At 31.5% G+C, this 26,020-nt stretch overlaps 2 protein-coding genes and 1 non-coding gene across 3 annotated transcripts; 2 read left to right on the top strand and 1 right to left on the bottom strand.

Moving 5' to 3' along the window:
• Window positions 1–2: 2 nt before the first annotated feature.
• Window positions 3–8,509, bottom strand: LOC123213930 (mitotic spindle checkpoint protein MAD1). Its single transcript, XM_044633561.1, has 16 exons — window positions 8,050–8,509; window positions 7,731–7,830; window positions 7,093–7,253; window positions 6,327–6,524; window positions 6,146–6,238; window positions 5,749–5,865; window positions 4,686–4,933; window positions 4,063–4,234; window positions 3,205–3,318; window positions 2,904–3,107; window positions 1,928–2,090; window positions 1,538–1,628; window positions 1,381–1,450; window positions 784–912; window positions 482–520; window positions 3–303 (listed from the first exon to the last, which is right to left on the bottom strand). Exons 1-16 carry the CDS (start codon window positions 8,248–8,250, stop codon window positions 214–216), a joined length of 2,190 nt encoding a protein of 729 aa, XP_044489496.1. The 5' UTR covers window positions 8,251–8,509; the 3' UTR covers window positions 3–213.
• On the top strand, window positions 8,466–8,539 carry TRNAV-AAC. The gene has a single exon. It is a non-coding gene; the product is annotated as a tRNA-Val (tRNA).
• A 5,155-nt stretch (window positions 8,540–13,694) lies between these two features.
• On the top strand, window positions 13,695–20,712 carry LOC123214438 (auxin response factor 1-like). Its single transcript, XM_044634198.1, has 15 exons — window positions 13,695–13,896; window positions 14,902–14,997; window positions 15,597–15,712; window positions 15,913–16,008; window positions 16,136–16,192; window positions 16,324–16,476; window positions 16,579–16,663; window positions 17,106–17,196; window positions 17,296–17,475; window positions 18,092–18,211; window positions 18,282–18,357; window positions 18,576–18,744; window positions 18,824–19,323; window positions 19,718–19,908; window positions 20,017–20,712. Exons 2-15 carry the CDS (start codon window positions 14,943–14,945, stop codon window positions 20,186–20,188), a joined length of 2,061 nt encoding a protein of 686 aa, XP_044490133.1. The 5' UTR covers window positions 13,695–13,896; window positions 14,902–14,942; the 3' UTR covers window positions 20,189–20,712.
• Window positions 20,713–26,020: the final 5,308 nt, after the last annotated feature.

Here is a 26,020-nt window from a genome sequence, read left to right as displayed (position 1 = left end):
TATTCTTGAGCAAAAAGACTTTACTATCTTGAGTTTTAGTTATACAATCCAAAGTACAATAAAGCAGAAATATATCATAAAATCCAAAAGACCATGGGAAGGCTGGCAGGTGGAATCATCAAGTCGACATCAGTAGATGAAAAATATACAATTTTTGCCAAAAAAAAAAATTGAATGAAGTACTCCAGGTCTATTGTTTTATTTATTTTTATCTTACGATAAAGTTCGCTTGTTGAAAGACTCCACTGTTAAGTTAGCAGTGAAAGCTGGAATAGAGTTCATCTTCCTAACGAATATGTCAATCTGCCAAAAAATTAAAAAAGATAAAGATTTGTACAAGAAGAAAGGAAAATATGTATGTAGAAATATTAACTGGAATACTTGAAGTAAAGTTGATGCTCTACAGAGTTCAAAATCTTTCGTGTGTATATGCAAACGTAAGTGGACAAAAAAAAAGGTAGGAAATAGTTATGTTTCTCACCTGGCGAGATATCTCGGGTTGAGATGTGTAATTGTTGACCTGGAAAAACATGGCACTTGTAAATTTCTTTATGTATGACCAATTTAAATAAAGGAAAAATTTTTAACTGCAATTTTTGGCATTTCCCGGAATGTAATTGTAACATTACCATATCAAGGCAATGAAGGTACAGATTATACCCAACTCAACTGTAGCCCCAAAAGATGAATATATCCCAAAGGTTACATTTTCAGCATATGATATTAAAGACAACACTGTCGTATTATAAGACACCCCAATTAACAAACTATTCACCATCTTACCAGAACATTTGTATTGCCTGATTCATATTCGAATTCAAGTTTTTCGTCGTCACTTTGTGCATAAATAGATTGCAAGGTGAAATGTGTTATGGGGATTCCATTAGAACGCTGGTGCTCATCCATTACAATCTGCAGCAGAGATCAAACAATAGGCATTAAGAAATTCAAAGAAACAAAAGATCTTGGTTAAAAGGAATCTCTGGCATTGCCAATATTTTAAAAATAACATCCTTTTCCTTCATATATAACCACTGCCTGCCTAAATCAATCTGTATGACTGACTTAAGTTAAAAATTTGGATAAACTACATTTACAAACAAGTCAAGACAAGAAGAATCACCCTCCACCACCAAACGCATACATTAATGAAGCTTGGTAATAGTTTATGTAAGGCAAAATATGAGCCACCACAAAAGAAAGTGTTACTCTATCATGCATTCTGGACCACAACCGAATCACGGGCTCTAGAAAATAGATGTTAACATTGATTGGAGTTGAAATCCCAAGTTACAACTATGTTGACTGTCCTTCAGGATTCATGGATGTAGAGGTAGAATTTTATGAAATTACTGAATGCGATGGGCAATAAAATTATACCTTGTAACCAAAAAGTTCACAGCAAGCTCTCCTGAAAACTGAGATTCTATCTGCAAAAACTGCCTTATATCTGTTCCATGTGAGTATTCAAAATGCTTCAGTTATAAAATGATTGAATAAGGCATCAAGTACCCATGTAATTCAACCGTTTATTCACCTTTCTTCACGCTTTTCAAGTGTTGCAATTTGCTCTTTTAACTGAGTTACTTTCCCCGATATATAGGAGTCCACTAGTTTTCCAGCATCACCTACTTGACAAAACAAAAAATCAGAGAAAAATCTAATTTATGGAATACCAGTTCAATCCAAAGGGCCTAGATAACCTACTGTGTCATCCTTAAAATCCTAAATTATAACAAATTACACATCTTTGAATACTATTACAGTTAATTAGGCATAATTTAATAGTAGAAAAACAGATTATACAACATCCCAGTAGTATGATTTTTTACTCATTCCTCAAGATAGTCATTGTTTTTGCATTAAGGGCAACAAAAAAGATTGAAAATAATAAAACCAAAAGATTGTCTGTAAAGAAAAGAAAAACCTGATTGACCCTTCAACTCTTCAACAGCTTGTAACTTCTCCTTTGTCTTCTGCAACTCAGTTTGCAAAGCCTCTATAGTTTGTTTTGCCTCATTATCAACTGCCAGAGTATTTACCATGCGCAAAACTTTTGTATTCGTGGTAGAATAATCACCATGACCCAACTGCAGACAAGAAGAAAGTTGAAATTTAAATAAATAAGAACCAAAGCACCTGAACATTATGCCTACAAATAAAAACAATAATAAGATAAAGATGTGAAGTTTAAAACACCTAAGAGACCAATTAGACAGAAAACTGGCTCCTGTCTGAAAATTGAGCAGATCGGAGAAAAATAACAAGTACTTCACAGATGAAATTTTAGAATCAGCAAATTTTGACAAGATTGTGCTAAGATTTATAACCTTCCATTTTTTTGTGCAATTAAGCACCATGACATTACTTTGTTTCGTTGTTTTTTTGCTTTTTTATTTACATGAAACTATAAGCTATGAAATTTAAACAGTTTGAAAACATTTTGTCCATTAAAATTAAGTATTAATTATTATTCTAAATAATAAAATTTTACATTCACTAAATGAATTGTCACTCTAGAAAAATTTGAAAATTGCTCACACTTGCACTCTCATTCCTCCAAGTGACAGCCAACTTTAGGCCACAACATGTGTTGAGTCCATTAGTAGACCCAATCCAAATGATTTAAATACTTGGAAGCTTTTAACTCTGCTTTTTTTACTCCCCCCCAAATATCAGATAAGTTGCAGTGGGCAGAACTAAAAGTGTTGGAAAGGTCAAATACCTTGAATTCAACTTTTTTCCTAATTTACTCAAGTCATAATAGCTCATGAACAAAGCACTGCATGAAGGCATCATTTGGAAAGTTCATATCGTAGAAGGCCATTTTAAGTACCACTACAGACTGCAAGTCAGAGCTCAATTAACCAGTGCAGTAAACCATCAAATATGTTGGCACATACCTTGGACTCTAGAAGAGAGACCTCTGAACGGAGGCGATCACTCTCTCTCTCTAATGACTTTATTCTTCTTGCTTCATTGGTTAGCCTCTCATTGAGCAACCTTATTTCATCATTTTGACGGTTATTAGTTTCTTCTTGTTGTCGTAGACTACTCTCCAATTCTGCTATGAAGCCTTCCTTCTTGGATAGAGATGATTCAAGCTCCTGTACAAATAAAACCAAAGGATAGAAAGAAAACATCAGGAAAAAAAAAACAACACAAAAGGGCACGGAATAGAAAGCAGGAATAGCGTTCTAGTACCTGAATAAGGGTTCTGTTAGCTGTTTCGTCCCCAACTCCATCATCATTCTTTGGCCTCTTGAATTCATTAACTATATTTCTAAACTTATCTCTCTCTTCAGTCACCATAGAAAGCTTCAATATATAATCAACATTGTTAAACTATATGAACATCATTATTTTACCATTAAGGAGATTAGAATTTATTTATACAAAACTTAGCTGAAAAACTACTATTGAGACACAAGGATTACCAAAGATTGTAGCAAATTCATTCTTCCTTTCACCTAGCCAGTCGAAGATTAATATGCATAATTTCGTGCTTCCAGCCATATCACAAATGATGCTGATCCATCTTTTTAAAAATATGATATGCAAAAAGCCAATGTGAAGTATTATTAATGTTCTAGGTCCCTTTTTCATGGATTCTATTTAAAATTTGTTCAGATTGCTCCTCCCCTATAAATTTAGTATTATATTTTAACAATCCATAAGCTTATCATGGCTATACATGTTCAAGATGAAAGCCTGTTTAGTTCATATCTGTTTCTATTTCTGTTGTCATGTACTAGAAAGATATAAAGCAATAGCAAGTATTCTCACGGTATACTGACAACAAATTACAGCTACATCACAAACAGTTAAGATACAGCTACTCAGTTATTTGACAATGCAACTGTGAGTCAAAGAAAGTAAATCTAGATGACCTTGCCTTGACTCAACAGCAAATTAAGACAGAGTAGACTCCCTATTTTCAATTTGTAATTTTTGCCTCCGGTAAACTCCTCCAAATTAGCTTAAATTGCCAAAAAAGGAACAAGAAGAAACAAAAAGGAGATGACTCCTAGAGAATATATTGGCCCATATAATAAAGATTACCATCAGTTCAATGCGCTTGACCTCTGATTTGGTTACTTCTGCCTTCTCTTTAGCTAGTGTAGCCTCAGTTTCAGCATTCTGCTTGCCGAGTTGTGCTGCATCCAATGCCACCTCCATCTGTTTCAACTGTGCATTTGCCTCACCTAACTTCATCATGCTATCAAGAACCTCCCTGCATTCAACCAAAAAAAAAACAAACATCAGAAACCAACGGATTATACTCACCCAAACAAACGCAATTCAAGACTCCAGAAATTAAGAACACAACAGAAACTTTATTAAGAAGAAACCTGCTAGCTTTTAATCACAAAAAAATTAAAACTACAAACATAATACATGATCACACACACAAAATTAAAGTCATCAACAAACTACAGCACACATCTGCATTAAATGCATCTTCAAGCGTGGGCAAGCATTGTTTCTGCACCAAAATGAGTGACAACCACACTACCCTTTTTTCTTTTTGTGAACAAAAGAAGTTGTCCGCCATCTAAAACAGAATAAAGCAGTCTAAAACAAGTCACAGAACAACTAAAATACAATCTATTGGAGGAAAGGTAAGCATGAAGCAGCAGTCTATTATTTAGCCAAAACTGTCAAAACAATAACTATGCACATACTTCTGCAAAGCCACAAACTTCAAAGTTATGTCTTCAGAACATGACACACCAGGAATGTCCCTAATCAACACCTTCCATGATGACAATTCTTCCTCTAATTTATTCATACTTTGCTGAACTTCTTGCAATTTCAATAGTTCTACTTCAGCTCTCTCTCTACGGCCCTTTTCTTCCAACAATTTCTCTTTTAGTAACTCGATATTTTCATGAGTTAATTTCAATTTTCTTGCTTCTCGTACCTCAGCCTCCTGATAAGAAGTTGAATCAAGGAAATATTTTAGTTTGAAAGAAAAAAGATCCATGAAATATACAATAAAAAAAATTTGCTTGCATAAAATGTGAAATTATAAGATAAAGCACTCAGCATGATCACTATCCATCCCAACAGGTTAATTATCATGATTAATGAGAAAAGCATTTATACAAATGTAGAAAGTAGCAAAGAGAGCTCCAATTTCTTGCAGTACTATGATTGGTTTCAATGCCAAAATTCTTATCATTGTTTCTGCCCCTTTGCCGCTTTAAGCATATGATATGCAGAATAGATGTGATTTTGCCTGAAGGCTCTCTATTCAGCACCCACGGAAAATGACTTTCACTATTAGTTTGAATTTTGGCCGTTTCCATTCTTCTCTTTACAGCTAGTTCAATACAACCATATACTGTTTAAATTGTGGTCTAGACTTCAGTACATCAACAATTAAAGTTTCTATAGAATTATTGCTTGGCTATCTAACAAACATTTATATGAACTGATCCTTACACACGTCATGATATTTAACGAAAACAACCCATCTTTCTAGAACTTATAACACTTCGAGAAAGGGTGAAAATGTGCCACCTCAATCAACATAAATGGATATCTTCTTTCCTTTTTTTTTGGGGGGGTGGGGGAGAAGGGGGAGGAGGGGCGGTCAAGGGTGAGGGTTGGAATTCTACTATACGGGAAATGAAAGGGTGTACTTTTTATGAGCATGAATTATAGTTTGAGCTAAAACCACAGGAAATTCTCTGCAAAAGAAATTGTATAAAAAAGTACCAGCGAATCAGATACCCAACTTACATAGTTTCTAATCTCTTCCTGCAAATGTTTGACCAAAATATCATTATCTGTAGAAGTAACTTCTTGAAATGTGAAACTTGATAACTTCTTCTCTAATTCACTCTTCTGCTGCAAGCACTGAAAAAATGAAACAGCATAAATGATTCTCAGCAAAGAAACAAATCAATTCATCACATCAAAAGTCAAAAGATCATAACCTTCAAGCAAATGAGATTACAACTTGATACTATAACTTCAATTTAATTATAGATGGAAAACATAAACCGTCAAATGATGTCCGGAACAAAAATAAAAGATATACACTATTGAAGTATATCAATTGACATGTGAAAAAACAAACAAACAAACATCAGATACAACTGCATACAACATAAAATGAAAAAGGAAAGGGAGAAACCTCATTAAGTTGCTCCTTCTGAGCTTCCAACTGCTCTTTCAGTATTTCTGAATTTTTCTCAGCATTATTAGCTTTCCATTCCATTCTTTCACGCTACAAGAGAATTCCAGATTTTAATTTAGATATATACAATATCCATAAATGAGAAATTGCATTTCAACCACAATTTGTGTTTACTCACATCCGCACTTATTCTAGAAATGGAAGACTTGGATTCTTCCTTCAACTGAGTAAGCTCATTTTGAAGGCGTTTCTTTTCCCTCTCAATGCTTTCTGAAACATGGCTTTGCTTTCCTTCTAAAAGGCTAGCTTTCTCTTCAGCTGAAGCTGCTGCAGATTCTGCTTTCATGCGAAGGTTCGTTTCATTTCGAAGCTTTCCCTAAATTCCAAAATGGGAAAATTTGACTTGGTTTCACATTTGACATGGCAATATAGAAATATAAAAATATTCATAAGAAATAAAAGAGGAAGTATAAAGTCAGTGTAAATCATATAGTGATATTGGCAATAGTTAAATAAGTATGGGAAGAATTTTTAATGGATACGCAGAGATTTTTTTTTCTTCTTTTCCATTCCTTCTAATAAGAAATCTCTCTTTCGTTATCATTAGTTCTCATGATTACACCCAAGTTCATCATCAAACAAGATCACGTCACTATAATTTATAAATTTTGATATACTATCAATTGTAACATTACTGAAAAACAGATTTGACAATTGGAAAATTAAAAGCAAAAGACAAATGAACTAACTAAAGCAATTGCAGTTATACGGCAAGGACAATAAAAACTAGTACAACATAGAACTGAAACTACGAAAAGAGAAAATGAATAACTAATTGATTCAGAAATCTAAAGGGGATCAGAACTCCCTACCTTAATAGAAGAAAAAATGCAGAGCAAGCAGATTGTGTATATTCCTTTCACAAAAGTAACTACATATTGTACCTCAAGTTCACAACATAATTGTATTTGTTTTCTCAGTCGTTCCTGGGAATCAGTAACTTCTTTCAGCAGCTGATCCTGTAGCACACCCTCCCGCCCTTTAGCAGCAGCAAGCTCTTGTTCTGCATATAAGAACTGATCCCTGAATTTCTTCCTCTCAGCATCTGTGCACAATAAAACACATTAGCAATACAGACTAATGCCAATTCTAAGATACAAATGTCAGCAGTAGAAATGTAACCAGATAAAAAGACTCATACCACTAGCTCAAAAAATTTGCACATGAATCCATAGAGAATTAAACAAATGAAAAAAAAAATTAGCAGCTAAATATGAGTAGGATATCATCAAGTTTCTTAACCTAGATTATGAGGATAGTGCTGCTAACTTTAAGAAATGTACAGTCTATTACCCCTGGTAATTTATCTTTTTCTTTCATAGAAACTCTTCAAGACCATTTTTCTCTTAGGGTCTATCAGAATTCAGAAATACTAGCCTGAAGAAAGGAAATGAACTCAAAGAATAAAGTAAACAAAATTGTTGCAACTTACCTACTCTAAGAAACCTTACAAAAATATGAAAATTTTAGCATAAAGGAAATGTTTACAGATATATAGTAACCCCTATATAAGAAGACGCACCAGCTTTGCTAAGCTTTTCATTTAGTTCTTCCAATTTAACTTCATAATCACGAACTTGCTTCTCTGTATTGCTTAAAGCATCAATAAAATCTACTTTGACCTACACAAACGAGGCAAAGTTATGCAATTTATATGCAGTACAGAAAATATGAATGAGCACATCGCTAAAGCACTTAAATGTTCCTCTTCTGAAAAAAACACTTTCCACTTGAGCAAGCACAACAAATGCTTTTGTACTTAAAATCACTTTCGAAAGAACAAGATGCGAATCAACCTGAATCAGTAATTTTGCAACAATAAAATCAAGCAGTGGTCGTACCATTTGACGACACTGATAAGTGCAGAGATATTGATCTGATGGTTCATGAGACGCCTCTGGTGCCGCAGCGGCTACCGGAGGATCTTCATAGATAACAAGGCGGCGGCCAGAGCCCACGCCGCTTCCAGGCGGACTCTCGACGATAGGTTTGTCGACATCGGGCGCTCTCGGCCTCTTCGGCGGTGGCGTTCTCAGAATCATTCTCTCTCTTCCTCACACAGCACGATTGATTCTCTAGGGTTTCTTTCTCTCTCTCAAAAAAAAAAATTTTAAGTTCAATCAGAATCAAACTTAATTCGTGCGTTAATTTTTGAAATCAGAAGCGCCAATTTTAGGAGCTGAATGTTGAACCTCCTCTAACAAGAGCTAATTCATTTAAATATGTCAGGATGACACGCCCGATTGAATGGGCAATTGGTGTCGTGGTGTAGTTGGTTATCACGTCAGTCTAACACACTGAAGGTCTCCGGTTCGAGTCCGGGCGACGCCAAATTTCCATGACCCCCCTGTAGTTTGAAAATTATTCGTGACATCCCCGTTTTAAAATTGAGTTGATTTTGGTGTAACCTTTAAAGATCTGGTGGATTACAAAGTATCAGTAAATCGCATCCATTTTGGCCCAAATTTTCCATCTTTTAATTACATAAATAACATTTTTTACCCAAAATTAAACAATATTTTTCAAACACCACTTATTATCATGGGCCAACCACGCAGGCAAACATATGGGAGACCATTTTCCGCCCACTGCCATCAAAAAAATTGTATAAGTTCAAAATAGTAATTTTATCATACACAATTAAAAATAATAATAATTACTTACAAAAAATAAAAAATATTTTAAAAAAATTAATTGTGTAAGTTCAAAATAATAATTTGATAGTCTATAATTTAAAAATAATAATAAAATATTTTACATATTTGAACTAGACATTAAAACAAAATAATTAGGTATTTTACATATTCGAAAGCATGCATTTAGTCCTTTTAAAAATTTGGAAACCCTCACCCTTGTATTTGATGACTAAAGTTTTACCTCGTAGTCAACTTATCATCTTCACCACCTCTCACCCCTCTCATAGGAAGTTGACAAAAAAGTTGATATTGTTAGATTTCAACAATGAATTGATGGCGTCGACTATTTAAAATGAAATTTGATAACTTTACACTTTCAAATTTCGTCAATGATGGTGATAATGACAAGTTTTTGGTGAAGGCAATAATAAGTTTTTGGGCAACATTGAGTATGAAAATGTAATTTATTCATAAAACAATAAAAATGTTCTAGTTTTTTAAGACAAATATAGAGATAAGTAATATTATATGTGTAAATAATATACATAATTTTATATATAAATAATTATATATTATTATGTGATTGAATAATTTTAAATTAAAGATAAAATAATATCAAATTATATTATAATATATTGCACATAGATTGTGCATATATAGATTTAGTGAATAGAAATATAGGTGGTCTGTGACATGGATTACCCAACAAACCAATAGAAATCGGGGGAACATTTCAAACCCACATATTATTAGTTGTACTAAAAATGGTGTTTATTTAATTTTTGTGGTCAAGGATTATTACACTTAATTAGTGTTTAGATACAGAAGTGCACTACAATGACTGGATAATGGAACTTGTCCAAATTTCTTTGATGCCCATAATAATTGGATAGAGCACAAATTGGTCTAGATTTTTAATATATTTTTTGAAAATGTGATTCTTATCATTTTTAGATCATTTTTATAAGAATAATATTCTAAAAATGATAATATTGAGAATACATTTAATAAATTTTCAAGAAATGTTTTGAATTTTTTTATAATTTTCAAATATTAGCAATATTAATAAATAATGGGTTTATTATATCAATAAAATTAAATGTATTTATAATAAATAATAATTTAGGTATAATTATATAATTTTAAATTAAAATAAAATAATACTTAATTATTAAGTGATATATCATTATCGATACTCAAATTAATATTTATGACAAATACATATAACATCGCTTGTATTATACTATCCTTACAAGATTGTTTAATCTTAAAGTAGCTAAGTTTTCAAAAAACGATCCAAGAAAACTATGATTATTAAGTATTCCTTTTATATTATTAAATTTTTTTGGTCTTAAGGGGTTTCAATAAGGGGGATGTTAAAAACTTTAAGCAATAATTTTACTAGACAAATAAATTTTAATATTTTAAGCAATAAAAAGATAAGAATACACAATTTAATAATTTTTTTGCTCTTTTTTAACAAGAGAAATTGACAAAAAACTGGGTATGTTGATGATACATAATTTTTACACACAATTATATATTTAAAAATATATGCATATAATTTTATTATTTACAAATCATATCCACTTAACCACATACAAAATTGATTTTTCTATAACCCCTCAAATTACAGGCCTTTTAGTTAATTACCTAATATATCATGTAAGACGAGTCATTAAGGTCCGTATAAAAATGTTATTCCACAAGAGCTTACGTCATGTAAGACAAGTCTTCACGAAAAGAAGTCAATAAAGATGTACGGCAAACATGGAATTCAAACAATAATAGCACGTGTAAAATGTGTGCTATTAGAAAAGAAAGTAAAATCAAAATTCTCAGCTATACATTAATTATTTTTATAATTACGTCAAAATTTGGAAAACATATGGATCAATTTTTTTGAGTTGTATATTAACAGTTCAAAATAATTTTGTTATAAAAATTTGTAAATTGTTTTTATATTAAAAAATGTATTTTTAATATTAAAAATTATTTTGTTATAAAAATGTTTTTAAATTATAAAAATTTTATATTAAAAAATTATTTTATAATTGTTTGTGAATTTGTATTTTTACTAAAAACACTTTCAAAAAAATTATCGTTTTTCTTGTTTTTGAAAACAAAAAATATATTTAAATACTTATAAAATGTAATATAATAAATATTTTCCTCGAGGATAGTAAGAAACATTATATTAATAAATTTGTAATGCAATATAATTTGGGAATAATATATATTAGTGTTGTAAACATGATATATATTATTATATTAGGTTTGGTCAAATAATAAAATCCTTATTAGATTTTTAAAATAACAAAAATCCTCATTGATAGATGCAAGAGTCACGGTTAGAATAATAATGAATTGTAAGAGTCAAAGAAAAATAATAAGCAAAGGTTTGAATTTATATCTCCATATTAAAAATTATAATATTTTATTAATTTTATTGACTTTTATGATTTAAAAAAAATGTGTTTGATACATATTTAATAAATTTTTTTTTTTTAATTGAAAGGATATTCAGATGGCTCTTCATCCCTTAGGCTAAGATTTAAGAGGATGACATTAAACCATGTTGATCCTATTATTATACCGTTTTAAATAAATTTCAGTCTTACACTTTAATAGTTGATAACATGGGCAATGAATGATTTCTTTCTATAGCTCTGTAAGTATGAAATTAGGGTTTTAATTGTTTTGGTTTAATACAGAATCCGAAGAATTAACCAAATTAAAATTGGGTTAACATGGTGCCATGCGCACAAAACTTTATTATAATATCTTTTATGGTCATCGTGTCTAGCATACTATTTTGATATATTGTTCATTCTCATTTAAAGAATAACCTTATTAATTTTTTTTTTTAAATCATAACTATTACGTAAGTTAGAAATTTTATTTTAAAATATCATTAGAAGAAACTTGAATTTATGTCTTATTATATATAAAATTTTCTTTTTTATTATTTAAATTATTTTTTAAGAACACCTTATTTCTCTTATATTTTTCTTTTTGAAATACATCTTTTATGGAACAGTTCTTTAGAGTATTTGATGCATGAGAATTAGGGATAGCAACAAGAATGGGCGGAGAGGGGATTTCAATGAATATCAATTTTTGTTTCTGATCATTTCCTGTTACAGGGATAATAAAGATTTTTTGTCTCTTTCCCGTGAAGAAAAATTTCCTCCTTATCCTCTTCTTGTTATCGAGGGAAAAAATCTTTTTCTTATTTCCTTTAAACACAAAAATAAATATATTAAATAATGAAATTAAGTAAAATTAAAACTAATCTATTAATTTAAATGTCACAAATATTATATATTAATTACTTTAATATGTATAATAAAAACTTAAATAAATTTAAAAATATAAATAATTTAAAATTATAAATATATGTTATCATTTTAAATAGATATATTATTATAAAAGGACGAAGATAAAAACGAGGGTGGGGCAAGGACTAGATAAGAGGGAAGAGAACACATATATCTTTGTCTTAGGTTTATCTTATTATGGAGATTTTTTTGTTTTCATCTCATTTCTTTTTTTTTTTGTTGAGGTTAGAAAGAGTCAAGATTGTTAAATTTAGATTGAAATTTTCATTTCTAATAAGAATGGTTCAATAAATGGGTGAGTGCTATACATACGTAATAACGTGGCACATCTTCATTTGGTAGTTACACATGTAAAGAATGAAGAAAAGAATCACATTTGTTTGAAGAAAAATTCTATATGATATTCATACAACGACCTAACAAAGAGGGGACATGTCATACACGTGCCATAAAGTGCCATGCCTCTACTTGGTTGCCTATTAAGGGACTGTGTGTCATTCACTCACAATAACATGGACACATGGTGCACCTTCATTCGCTAGTTGTATGCATATAAAATGCATAGATGAATTACATTTGTAGAATAGTTCTATCATAAGCATTTACAATGTTCCAATAAGGGATTGCGTGTCATATAAGCACGATAATGTGGCACATTTTCACTTGATACTTTGTGTCCGAATAGACATCTTACTCCTATAGGTAGTAAATATAATTTATAATTAGAAAATATGATTATTTATTTTATTTTTATATTAAAATTATTAGAATATAATAATAAGTTTATATGATTTATTTGTATATATAGAGAATTTGATTTAAGTAATTTTTAATTATCAAATTTGAAATATTATTATAAAGATGAATTACTTAAAAGATTATAATATATAAATTTTTACTATATTTGATAAAAATTAATAAAAATTGATAAATATAAATAATTATTATGCGTAATTTAAAGTAATAATATTTTACTTAAATATCTTATAATATAATTATTATAAAATATTTTTGATATTATTTATTATATTAATTAAATATAAAATAATTTTTATTTTAAAAAATAAATAAGAATAAATTTTAACAAAATTAAAATTAATTTTTTAATAAATAATAAATAGGTTATTTTTTATATCATTATCGATAATAAAATATTATTAATAATAAAATTGGATTACCAATAATAAAAGTTAAATTGCCAAAAGTAATTTTTAATATCCGAATCAAATTCCCCAAAGAATCGTTTATGTTTGAATAAAAAGAAAATTCTAAATAGAGTCAAACATAGAAGAGTAATAATGAGAAAGTGTTAAATTTAGCAATTTGAGAAATAAACAAGTCAAAATTGGAAATTTTGTTTAATTTTGGAATAAAATTGTACTGAGGTATTAGATCATTAATAAATGGATATTCTCAGAAAGACTGAGTGGAGATACCCCTATACATACGGTAAATATATACTTGCAATTAAAATACTCAAAAATACCAAAAAATAAAAAAGAAAAAGAAAAAGAAAAATTAAGACAAAAGAAAAAGCTTAGATAGAGAGAAAAAGAAAGTGTGTAAGAAAGGAACAGAAAAAGAGGCAGAATTGGTCGTGTCGGCTTCGACCAAACATTGACGAGATACGCAATCAGGATTATAAAGAAATTTATATTTTTGCATAATAGTTATCGATCCATTTGATTCAGAGCCCTAATTTTGGTTCAAGGTATGCTCTTACTCTTGCTTTTGCTTTCATTTTTTTGGGTCGTGGGTTCTGTTTGGATGCTGAGAAACGCTAGAAAGATATTGGAGAGTTATAGCCTGTGGGTTGTGTTGATTTTTTACTTTTTCGTTTTGTTTTTTGTTGCCAAATGTTTAGTTTTTAGTTGATGTAGCCGGGGATTTAACTTTCAGTTGAAAAAGTTATTGTTTTTGTCAGATCCCAATTGATTTCTGCTCCTTTTAATTCTTTGTTCCTGCGGTGTATTTTTTAATTTTTCTTTAAATTTTTATTTGGGGGTAATTTGTTTGTTGATATTTGATGAATAATTTATTTATTTTTTGATAATCACGATCTGGGTTGATTGAGTTTGTACCAGGAGTGATACTGTACTGGTGCCCGGTCACGGTGCTGGTCCCGTTACTGGCTAGTTAGACTTCTAAAAATGACATTAAATTTATCAATCACTTGTGAAATGATGTTGTGAGTAATCATCGTTATTGAATATTATCAATAAGATGTTACACGGTAATAAAATTGCTGATTCCAGTAACGTTTCTGGGAGTTACGTGTCTTACCCTGGTGTTTTGCTTTATTTCTACTTTAATTTTAGGTTTGCATTGGAAGTTGTGAATTTTTAACTTTTTTGATTGAAATTCTGCTGGTTTTTTGCCAAAACTATGATGAAAGGTTAAGGTACATAGTTTTTTTTCCTGACAAATGGGCATTAAGGTTATAAAGCCAACTTTATTGGATTCATTATGGCACAAATCAGGGCTAGGCTGACACAATAAAGAGAGCATTAGGGCTTTTGACAAGTTAGCACTGAAGCAATCTGTGAAAATAATAAGTGATGGTATTAAACGCAGCATTTTGGAGCAAACACAGACGAGGGGTTTGTTCTGGTTGTTGAGAAAATTGATTGCCAATAACTTCATTCTGTTTCTTTATTTGCAACCAGTTTTTTTTGAGACAAGGACAATCCCTTTAATATAGTGCTTTTGTTTGTAGGTTCATCTCAGTGATACCTTGTGGTGTTTGGTGCTTCTGTTATGGCATTCGCAACAGCAGCGCCTTTGAATCCCTCCTCGGGAGCACCTTGTTTAGGTATACTTGTTAATCGATTTATTTATGATTTAGTGTTGATTGATGAGTTTCAAGTTATGTACTGTTAATACATGCTTTTTGGATTGGTTTTATGTATAAGTCTTATGATTAGAGTTGAGATATTTTGACAGAGGCAAAGGATTATATTGTTTCAATTAATCTTTTTGTGCACCTAAGACGGTTTGGCTCATGAAATTACAAATTCTTCAGCAATTTGTTCACCTTTATTATGTGTTATATTTAATATATTTTTTGGAGCACTTGCTTTTTAGAGCAATTTTTTGTTATAACCTTTTCTTAGAGACAAGGATGCCCTATTTTAGAGCACACTATACTGTTGCCAGGACTTGTGTTTTCTGAAAGAGGAAATAATAACAATACAAAACCTCTTCTAAAACGAATGAACTTTCATTGTAGCATCTTTTGTTGAATGTGCTTGTAGAGTATAGAGTATTTATGTGTTTGGATGATTGACAGTTTGCTTTCTGCTTTCATGTTTGTAGAGTTTACATGTGTTTGGATGATTGGCGATTTGCTTTCTGCCTTTATGTTTCAGTGCATTATCTTCTTACATTGATTCCATGCCGTTCACTTTGTAGGGTCCTCCAATGATGCTTTGTACAAGGAACTATGGCATGCCTGTGCTGGTCCTCTTGTTACCCTTCCTCGTGAAGGGGAGCGAGTTTACTATTTTCCACAAGGTCACATGGAGCAGGTATGTACTTAACATGCTACCTGTTTGTTTTCAGTTTTGAGTGAATTTGGAGATGTTTGATATTATAGATCTAAGGTATTTCGGGGAGGAAAAAAAAAAGTAAAAGAAAAAATAGGGCATACCACCCTAATATCATAACAAAATTTTTAAAATGTTATAACTACTAATTGTGCTCTTTTTATTTTTTTATTTATTTTTAGCTAGAAGCATCAATGCATCCGGGGCTGGAGCAGCACATGCCTTCATTTAATTTGCCATCTAAAATTCTTTGTAAGGTGGTCAATGTTCAGCGTCGGGTAAGTTATGCCATGATCATTCTAATATATCTTCGTGAGGCTTTTGTTGTTTTGGTGTTGTGCTATAAGAAAGTAGTTTCTTTTTCTAAATCTTTCATTCACTTGCTAATTTGACCATTCTCTGTAGGCTGAACCTGAAACAGATGAAGTTTATGCTCAAATAACTTTGTTGCCAGAACCTGATGTGAGCTCTCTCTATCTCACCTTAGTGTTAAATAGGATTATTTTCTTAGCTTATCATCGCCTGCAACAGATACAATTTTTTACTTATTAATTTGTATTTGTTTCTTTTATGTAATCCCCTTTTTATATCAGCAAACTGAGGTTACAAGTCCAGATCCCCCTCTTCCGGAACCTGAAAAGTGCAATGTCCATTCGTTTTGCAAGACACTTACTGCATCTGATACAAGCACCCATGGTGGATTCTCTGTTCTTAGGAGGCATGCGGATGATTGCCTGCCCCCTCTGGTTAGCTTCAACTAGTACTCTTTTCTTGCTTTGGGAGTTACTTCAAGATGGTATATTGTATTCTTAATTTCTTTGTGCTCATACAACCCATTATCTATTTAGGATATGTCCCAGCAGCCACCGTGGCAGCAATTGGTTGCAACTGATCTGCATGGAAATGAATGGCATTTTCGGCACATTTTCAGAGGTTCACATCAATTGCCATTATTTTTTTCATCCTTGTAGACTTATTCAAACGTGACTGGACTCATGTGTCTATGCAAATTTTTATTATCAGTCATGCCAAGTGCTTTTACATTTTCAGAAGTTTCAAAGTTTATGGGCATTTTGTTATTAGTTAAGACTTTGCATGAGATATCTGCTCTATGATAGGCTTTGGATTTTCTGAACTGTGAATGCTAGTCTTTCTTTTTCAATTTTTTTAAGGTATCCTTGATCTTTTTGTCCTTTCCCTCTCATACTAATTTCCTGGTGAGTAAGAGTATATTGAGATTAAAAAACTTTTATGAATTAACTTCCCGCCTTTTGTTTTCTGGCAACTGCATGCTGCCTGTTGTAATTCCCTAGAAATTTGCTTGGAATTTGAGTAATTGATATTATTTTGAGGATTTTGTTATTTCAACTTGCAGGTCAACCTAGGCGTCACTTACTCACTACTGGGTGGAGTGTGTTTGTGAGTTCCAAAAAGTTGGTTGCAGGTGATGCATTCATTTTTCTGAGGTAAGTTCTGTCATAAATAATGAAACTGGTTAGGCTCTTTTTTTGTTACTTTATTGCCAGGATTTGTTGCATTGTTTGTTGACGTTTAACTCTTTTTAGGCGGGAAAAAGATCAGGGGGAAAAAGATGAGCTGCGTGTTGGAGTTAGGAGGCACATGAGACAGCAAACAAACATGCCATCTTCAGTTATATCTAGTCACAGTATGCATCTAGGTGTACTTGCAACTGCTTCTCATGCCCTTGCAACTGGAACACTCTTTTCTATCTTCTACAAGCCTAGGTTTGTGTCTTCTTTCTTGTTTTGTGAAACCAATTTTATTTCTTTTCTTTTTGGCTTTAAGGTACTGATTGATATGACATATTAATTTTCCATGGGTTGTGCATGATTGATGTGGTTGTGCACATACTTAAACACATAAAAACGTACATACTTGAGTACATATGTGTATATTTTTGGAATTGTTTTGGTTGATGGAACTGGAACAAAATTGTATGTGATATGGAAGACATATGTTCTCAACTTGTCTTTTGTGCTTTTCCATTTTGAATTACATGAAATGAAATGTACCCAATTTAAAATATTTGGAACAAAGCCCAATGCAGTGACAATGGAAGGAGAAAAATAATGCTTTGAAATTTTTGATGTGCAAAATTCAAAATTTGTATTTCAACTATTGATATAGTTGCTTCTATATTTTGTTTTGGATAAATTTTTCACTTCGATAAATTTTCCAATGGTTCTAGACTTGTGTTTAAGCTCGAATAATTTTGATTTCATTTGAATTTACATATAATTATCACTTAATTAGGGTTTAAATAAAATTTTTGTGATTATTTTTAATAATTACTGTAGATTTGAGATTATTATGTGATTTGGACATGTTTTTGTGCACCAGAACTAGCCGGTCTGAGTTCATTGTTAGTGTTAACAAGTACCTTGAAGCACGAAAACACAAGCTCTCTGTAGGGATGAGGTTCAAGATGACATTTGAGGGGGAGGAAGTTCCTGAAAGAAGGTAAGATTGCTAATTACTATATCTTGAAATAGAAAGTTAGGAAATTACCAGGCTTGTTATTTCTTTACAGGTTCAGTGGTACAATTGTTGGTATGGCGGATAACAAAAGTCCGGCATGGCCAGACTCAGAGTGGAGATCCTTGAAGGTTAGCACCTGCCTTCTTTTATGCTTCTTATTAGTTCAGATTTCATTCTAAGAATGTATAGTTGTGGATTTTGCCGCATAGTAGTAATGTTCCTTACTTGCTTATTGTTTCCTTTTTGATAGGCCAAATTATTGGCCTTGTTTGTGGTTTCAGTTTTGACATGTGAACCTTCATGTGGTTTGGTTGACTTATCTTGCTTTTGTTCAATTTCATGTTAGGTTCAATGGGATGAACCTTCAGCAATCATGCGTCCTGAAAGGGTATCGCCATGGGAGCTGGAGCCTCTTGTTGCCTCTTCTACTATTTCAAACTCCCAGCCACCACAGAGGAACAAGCGGGCACGGCCACCTGTGTTACCATCCTCCAGCCCAGATCTTTCAGTCCTTGGTATTATGGTTTTCTGTACTCCTGTTTCCATGTTCTAATTCTTTTTCGGTGGTTTCCTAACTTTGTCTTCTTGTGTCAGGCATGTGGAAATCCTCTGTTGAATCCTCAGCTTTCACATTTGTTGACTCAAAGCATGGACGGGACCTTTATCCATCACCAAAATTTTCTTCAGCATCAAAGGGCAGCACTCTTGGTTTTGGTGTGACAAGTCCTCTGGCTGCTGTTTCCAGCAACTCAATGTACTGGCCTAACCGAGGGGAAAATACAACTGAATCATTTACACCAATTGTAAGCAAGGAATCCAATGATAGAAGACAAGGTAGTGGGAATACCTACAAGCTTTTTGGTATTCAGCTATTCAACAACTCCAATATTGAAGAGGCTACACCTGCTTTAACAATGTCTGGAGGAGCAGTGGATGATCAACCACTTCCATCTTTAGATGCAGACTTAGACCAGCATTCTGAACCATCAAATATTAATCGGTCTGATGTTCCTTGTGTAAGTTGTGATGCTGAGAAGTCATGCCTCAGATCTCCTCAGGAGTCGCAGAGCAGGCAGATTCGTAGTTGCACAAAGGTAATTCATTCATTTGGGTTTTGAATTTGGTTGTATCAAAGAATAACTAACATTGTAAAATGTGCATTGACTATAGAATAGTTTGACTCTTTGAAATTTGGTTCTTAACGGGTGAATTTAGAGTTCTTTTCCCTCTTCCTACACTCACCTATCCTCTCTCTCTCTCTGTACACTTAACAAAGTTGCCATAAGCCAATGTGAAATTACACAAATAATTACATAATTGTAGTGGAGTTCCTTTTCTTTTTAACTTTTTCATGTTGCCTATGCGCTTCCTCCTTGTAAAGCTGGAGGGTCTGGGTAGATTTGTGAACTTTCTCTCTGAATTATTTGATTTGATTTGCTTTGCTGGCTGCATGTTGCAATGTTTGATATAGTATGCATACTTTTTCAGGTTCATATGCAAGGGATTGCTGTTGGGAGAGCTGTTGATTTGACACGCTTTGACAATTATGATGACCTTCTCAAGAAATTGGAGGAGATGTTTGACATCGAGGGAGAGCTGTGTGGATCCTCCAAGAAATGGCAGGTGGTCTACACTGACGATGAAGATGACAGGATGATGGTCGGAGATGATCCGTGGCAGTAAGTCCATGTTTATAATTTGTAGTTGTTTAATGAATTATATGCTGCAAATTTTTCTCTTTATGTTATATATAAGTTTTTTATATTTGAAAACCCAATTTTTTGCAGTGAGTTCTGTAGCATGGTGAGGAAAATTTTCATCTACACAGTGGAAGAAGCGAAAAATCTATCACCCAAGATTAGATTTTCGGCCAATGAAGAGGTCAAACCAGCCAAACCTGATATTGACACAGTTATGAACACTGAGGATCAATCATCTATTATCGGACCTGGGTGCTGATATGCTCGTCTAGAAAGAAATTAATTGAAAAGAATGGATTATAGTAAGCTGACTCTTAAGAAAACCTTCTCTATAGCTTTTTTGGGTATTGACTACACTATAGTCATATCATCTGAAGAGAGAGGTTTGCCCTGGGTGTTAAAAATGTTTATTGTTCTGTTTTTGCCGAGGAAAAGACGTAGTGCAGTAAGCACATTCAAAGTCTGAGTGAGCCTCAGGTTTGTCGTGTCAATCAGGTGCTCAGTGAAGGAGATGGAGATCGAATGCACTTCCACTTTGTCGGTTAAAAATCCTTTTTATACTCGATGTGCTACATTTTACCTGATGTATATAAAATATATAGTCTGCTGTCTCTTGCTTTCAAATGGATGCATATCATAAGTTTTATCTTGATTTTGATTGCCAGACGAATGTAATGCTGTTATCACATGCATAGTTTATTGCTGGTGCTTATTAAAAAAGTTTCATGTTTTGTATTAATATTGATATAATTAATGATGGTTAAGAGACTTGATTGATTTGAATTTTATTATGGATGACTGCTTTTCCCTTTCGGTAGATGATGTTTTTCCCTAGCTTTAGACAGATTTGACAGGATGCCCTAACTTTAGAGAGACTTTCTTGTACCCCAATCTTGTTACATGTGTGACATGTTTGTTTATATTAATTATAATTTTAGTTAAATAAAATTAGGTAATTCAATAGTTTATTGACAGTTTAAAAATGAGTTTAAATTAGTAATGAAAATAAATTTAATATACCTAAAGTTATGATATAGATAAATAGTATTAATGTGGGTATTAAGGTTTATTTGAAACCACAAGAAGACAACTTTATCCATTGCAAGTTCTTATTAGGGGAGGAAGACCAGTTGTGTCAATGCAGGTGATTTCAAGAGCGGTTCTTGATTCGTGCCCCTCATTGATTGAAACCTCTATTTGATAAATTGAGATCAAGATTGACCAATTTGGATCAATAGATTAGAGACCTCCATTCCCTGCCACGGCTTTTCAATGCAAGTATAAGAAGTGGGCACCTTTTGAAGACCTAGGATAAACCTTCTCTTTGTACTGAAATCGTGAATAATAAATTTATGACTCAAAATTGTGTTAGGAAAACTAGTAATACAACTCTTTTGATCAATTGGATAATACCAACCTAATCAAAGTCAAAACAGGCCAAATTTAACCCAAAAACCGTCATGACTTGTAGGCCATTGACCTGACAAAATGCACGTGATAAACACACACCATTAAAATGATAATTAAATAGATATATGAATGCGCGTGTGATGAATTTAGTGCCATGTGTTTTCTTTTGGAAGTGCATGAAGTCGTGTACACAAAAGTTTGGAGGCATGTGTAATCGCATGTGATGAATCTTAAGGCACATGAAATCTTTTGTGGGCATGTGTCAACTTGTGAGAGAGGTTTCTAGTAGCACGTGAGAACGCGGGAAAGGTAAATCTCGACTCTTGATACCATGTAAGTTTAAGTGAATGTATGTAATAGAATATGAAAAGACTCTGATGTGTGTTAAAGACTTATAATGACATCTAAGTGCGCATGAATAAACTATGACATATGTAAAAAGGTTAAGGTGGTAGGTGAGAGTATGTCAAGGGCAAATAAGCACATTTGATGGTGCATGAATGATTTTTGTTGATATATAAAGACGTGTATTGTACTTGTAAGACTCTATTTTGAGATTAATTTAATTTTAGATTTAATATTATGACTTAGTACTCTTCTCGTATCATGATTGACAAATTCAAGTTATTATCTTTATATTGTGTGGTTTAATCAATATATTAGGCTAAGAATATTGTTTATTGAATTAAATGTAACAATTTTTGAAAAAAAAAAGTTATCAAAGGATAATAAGATATCATGTCTTATGAAAACTTTTACTGTATAATTAACAATAGGATAATATATATTTCTTAATTTCTTTATTAAAGGAGTAGATAACAAGACGAGGGGATACATATAAGCCTTATAAAAGACATAATACATGATAGCTCAGTTAAAAGCAGCCGAAAGAGGGCATGATCGAGGAACGAAAAGTCGTAAAGATTATTCTTCAATGTCGTTCAGCTTTTGAATGGAAAGGTCTTTTGTCTACACGTCGAGCCAGCTCTCATACTACAACTGATAATGCAACTCGTAGTTGGCTTGTCAGATGATTAATCGTCTTTTGGACATCGAATCCATAAGATTTACCTATTAGAAATTTTATCACATGACATCTATGTAGATAAAATAAGAAAGAAAGAGTAAAGAATTGTGGTGCTCCGATCAAATCAAAATATTCTAGGTGTCCTCATCTGGCGTGCATAATAAAATGAAAAACTCTTTGTATCAATTAGCGTATCTGCTTAAAAAGTTAATGACGTCTAAGACATAAAATCCCTGGCATCTTCTTTGGAAACGGCGCCTACGAGATAAACCTATTTGCTGCGTTCGTGTGTAGTCATGGAAAATGATCGACTGTTGATATGAACCAAGCCATCTTTCGTCGCTACTTCAGGAATGATACATTAAAGAAAATTTGTATGTTCGAAAAACTGTCTTCATGTTAATTTATACAAATATAATATGGAAAGAAAGCATTATTGCACTATCAAGCAGGAAAGGATATTACCAACCAAGCTATGTATAAATAACTGAGATAGCCGCACCATTTCTCTGCATGCTGCTTTCACTTCTCCAATAAATGAATTCCATAATTGGTTGATTGCAAATGGAAGTATGGGTCAGCAAATAACCTTTGATATGGAATCAGGTTGGATAGTAAGATGCAAAGCAGATGAAGAAGTGCCTGTACTCCACTGGCAATTAGCCTAGATTGGATTGATTCGGCTACAAGAGTTAATGCAGAGGATGGGCTGTACCACGAAATTTATTTGAAGCTCTAAAATATCTTCGGGGTTGTTTAGTTCAGGTAATTTTTTATAATGAAAAATAAATTATTATGATAAAAATAAATTATTTTAAATATTACTAGATATATATTATCACAACGTTTGATAAGAATTGATAACTATAAATAATTATTGTGTTAGATTGAATGTAATAAAAGAATATTAAATTATTATTTTATTTAAATATCCTTACTATAATTATATTATGTAATAATATATTTTATTATTAAAAAAAAGTAACATGGAATTTTTATAAAATTGAAATTATCTTGATAATATTTTAATATCTAAAATAGAGATAGTAATTATATTAATTTTTATATTACTTATTATATCACAATTGATAATAAAAAATTATTTAAATATTTTATTATTAACAAACTAAACAATAATAAAAGGTTTAAGTAATCTTCTTAAATATTTTATTATTGTTTAATTTATCAATAATAAAAAATAAGAGTTATAAATTAAACAATATAATATTGGTGATTGGAGTGATAATATTTTACTATAGTATTACAGATAGTCTTTCATGTTGGATATACTTGGATAAGAATTGATAACTATAAATAATTATTGTGTTAGATTGAATGTAATAAAAGAATATTAAATTATTATTTTATTTAAATATCCTTACTATAATTATATTATGTAATAATATATTTTATTATTAAAAAAAAGTAACATGAAATTTTTATAAAATTGAAATTATCTTGATAATATTTTAATATCTAAAGATAGTAATTATATTAATTTTTATATTACTTACCATATCACAATTGATAATAAAAAACTATTTAAATATTTTATTATTAACAAACTAAACAATAATAAAAGGTTTAAGTAATCTTCTTAAATATTTTATTATTGTTTAATTTATCAATAATAAAAAATAATAGTTATAAATTAAACAATATAATATTGGTGATTGGAATGATAATATTTTACTATAGTATTACAGATAATCTTTCATGTTGGATATACCTCAAGTAATACTCATTGGTTTACAAAGTAATTTAATTGTGTAGGTGTATACTCCTTGGCTTCGAATTATTAGTACTTTTGCTGGAGCATCAAGAACTTTATAACTGCGAGTTATGGAAGGCAACTCGGGTTATTACTGGAGGACCTTCGTCTTCATAAGGTGGCTACATGGTTATACTTGGCGAGGGTTTATGGTAAGCAATATATCCACAATCACTATTTTAACTTTTATTTCTGCAGTAACATTTATCCATGTTCAGTTCTTTCCTACAATTTTACGTGCTATAAAGACATAAAAATTCAGAAGCTTTATATTGAACCTGAAAAAGAAAAGAAAATATCATACGAATACGTATGTTTTACAAGCTCATGCTGAGAAACCTTTTGTTATTTGGTTATATTTAACAGGACGTCGGCCACTGCTTGTGCTGGATCATCGATCTTCCGCTACGTAAACAGATATAATTCAGGTGCATATCAGTATTTTCAGTTGGTAAAGTGATTTCATTTGCAAAAGGGTAATATATGTACATAGCATGGAAGAAATGAAATTTACCTTGTCTTATATAACTTTGGAAAATTCGTCAATAGATTAGGACTGAACGTAAAAGCAAGTTTTGGTGGGTACAATTGCATAACAAAATAAGAAACTTGGAGGAAGATACTAAATTTGGAGAAACAAAGTTATACATATATGTCAAAGAAAGATGGGGAAGACAAGATGAAGAAATAGTTGAAAATTTTAACTGATGCTCACTTCTAAAATAAAAATATCAATTTTTATGGTATATATAAGTAATGAAAGAAAAAAAGAGAAGTATTTCAAAATCCAAATATAGACTTGCTTGTATGACCATAAATTGAACGAGATCAATTTTTTTCATCATAAAATAGGAATAAAATAATAAAAAGAAGAACCAAAATTTTTTTTAGCAGATACAACACTAAAAGGGTTCATTTATCTAAATTTCTAGAATTCTTCAAAATTTTTTCAATAATACGAAAGTTAGGGTTTACAAGATATGTATACACGATTAGATCTGCCATTTAATTCAACTTCTTTAAAATATAAATACCCAATGAACGCACAAAAAAAAAAAGAGAGATTTTTGTCGTTTTGACAAAATAAAAAAAAAAATCAAAAGATTTTTATGAGCATATACGAGAAAGTGTAGGGATATATGTATCTACACTCTTTAAGCATCCTATGCAGACAAACACAAAAACCTTCTATATTCATTGTCTGCAAATTTTATATCTAGTGTTCACACATCTTCCATTGGATAAACCAATACAGATGCTATCTTAATTGGTCTTATATACAACGAAGAATTACAACGTCATAGATTATCGACATTAACAAGAGATGCCTTCTACCATCTGACGTTATTGAAAGGCACCTTGCAAGATTCACATTCCTTCTGTCTTCTTTTTTTTTTTTTCCTTTTTAAGTGTATATATAAGCAAAAGTAACCAAATGACCTTAAAAAAAAAAAAAACCTAAAAACAACCTATGTTTTTCCTTTCCAATGAGAAGGATAACATGTATTTATGTAAAATTGGAAAGGCCAACACAACAATTAAACCAACAAAACAATAATATCTCTTTTGGAAGGTCTATCATAGTTTCCATCATGAAAAAGTTTAAGAGAATACAAAAACAAATTTATTCTCAATCTTTGCAAAATGAGACAGCATGTCCAAACGTCAACAAAACATACACAGGAAATATTTGTCAAAGTCAAACAAAAATATAACTTCGGACGTTCCTTCGGTCTTACGCTTTGCATCAGCATTGCATGGAGGAATGTGTTGTATTTTGTCTTATATGACTTCGGATGAACCGCCTGAATTTTATATAGGCATGCTTAAAGGCTTTGTATTCATTGACAAATATTGTGTGAAGGAATCTAAATAAGAAAGAA

The sequence above is a fragment of the Mangifera indica genome, chromosome 4 (assembly GCF_011075055.1).
Source record: "Mangifera indica cultivar Alphonso chromosome 4, CATAS_Mindica_2.1, whole genome shotgun sequence".
NCBI classification, from domain to species: Eukaryota; Viridiplantae; Streptophyta; class Magnoliopsida; order Sapindales; family Anacardiaceae; genus Mangifera; species Mangifera indica.
Note: the sequence above shows the minus strand (reverse complement) of the source record. Positions and strands in the feature narration are given on the sequence as shown.

Coding starts and splice junctions, on each gene's coding strand:
- LOC123213930 (XM_044633561.1), bottom strand. CDS start 8,250: ATGATTCTGAGAACGCCACCGCCGAAGAGGCCGAGAGCGCCCGATGTC. Junction 4,934..5,748: donor AGGAAGAGATTAGAAACTAT/GTAAGTTGGGTA, acceptor ACTTCTTATCAG/GAGGCTGAGGTACGAGAAGC. Junction 521..783: donor CAGGCAATACAAATGTTCTG/GTAAGATGGTGA, acceptor ATGTTTTTCCAG/GTCAACAATTACACATCTCA.
- LOC123214438 (XM_044634198.1), top strand. CDS start 14,943: ATGGCATTCGCAACAGCAGCGCCTTTGAATCCCTCCTCGGGAGCACCT. Junction 16,664..17,105: donor TTTTCGGCACATTTTCAGAG/GTTCACATCAAT, acceptor TTCAACTTGCAG/GTCAACCTAGGCGTCACTTA. Junction 17,476..18,091: donor TCTATCTTCTACAAGCCTAG/GTTTGTGTCTTC, acceptor TTTGTGCACCAG/AACTAGCCGGTCTGAGTTCA.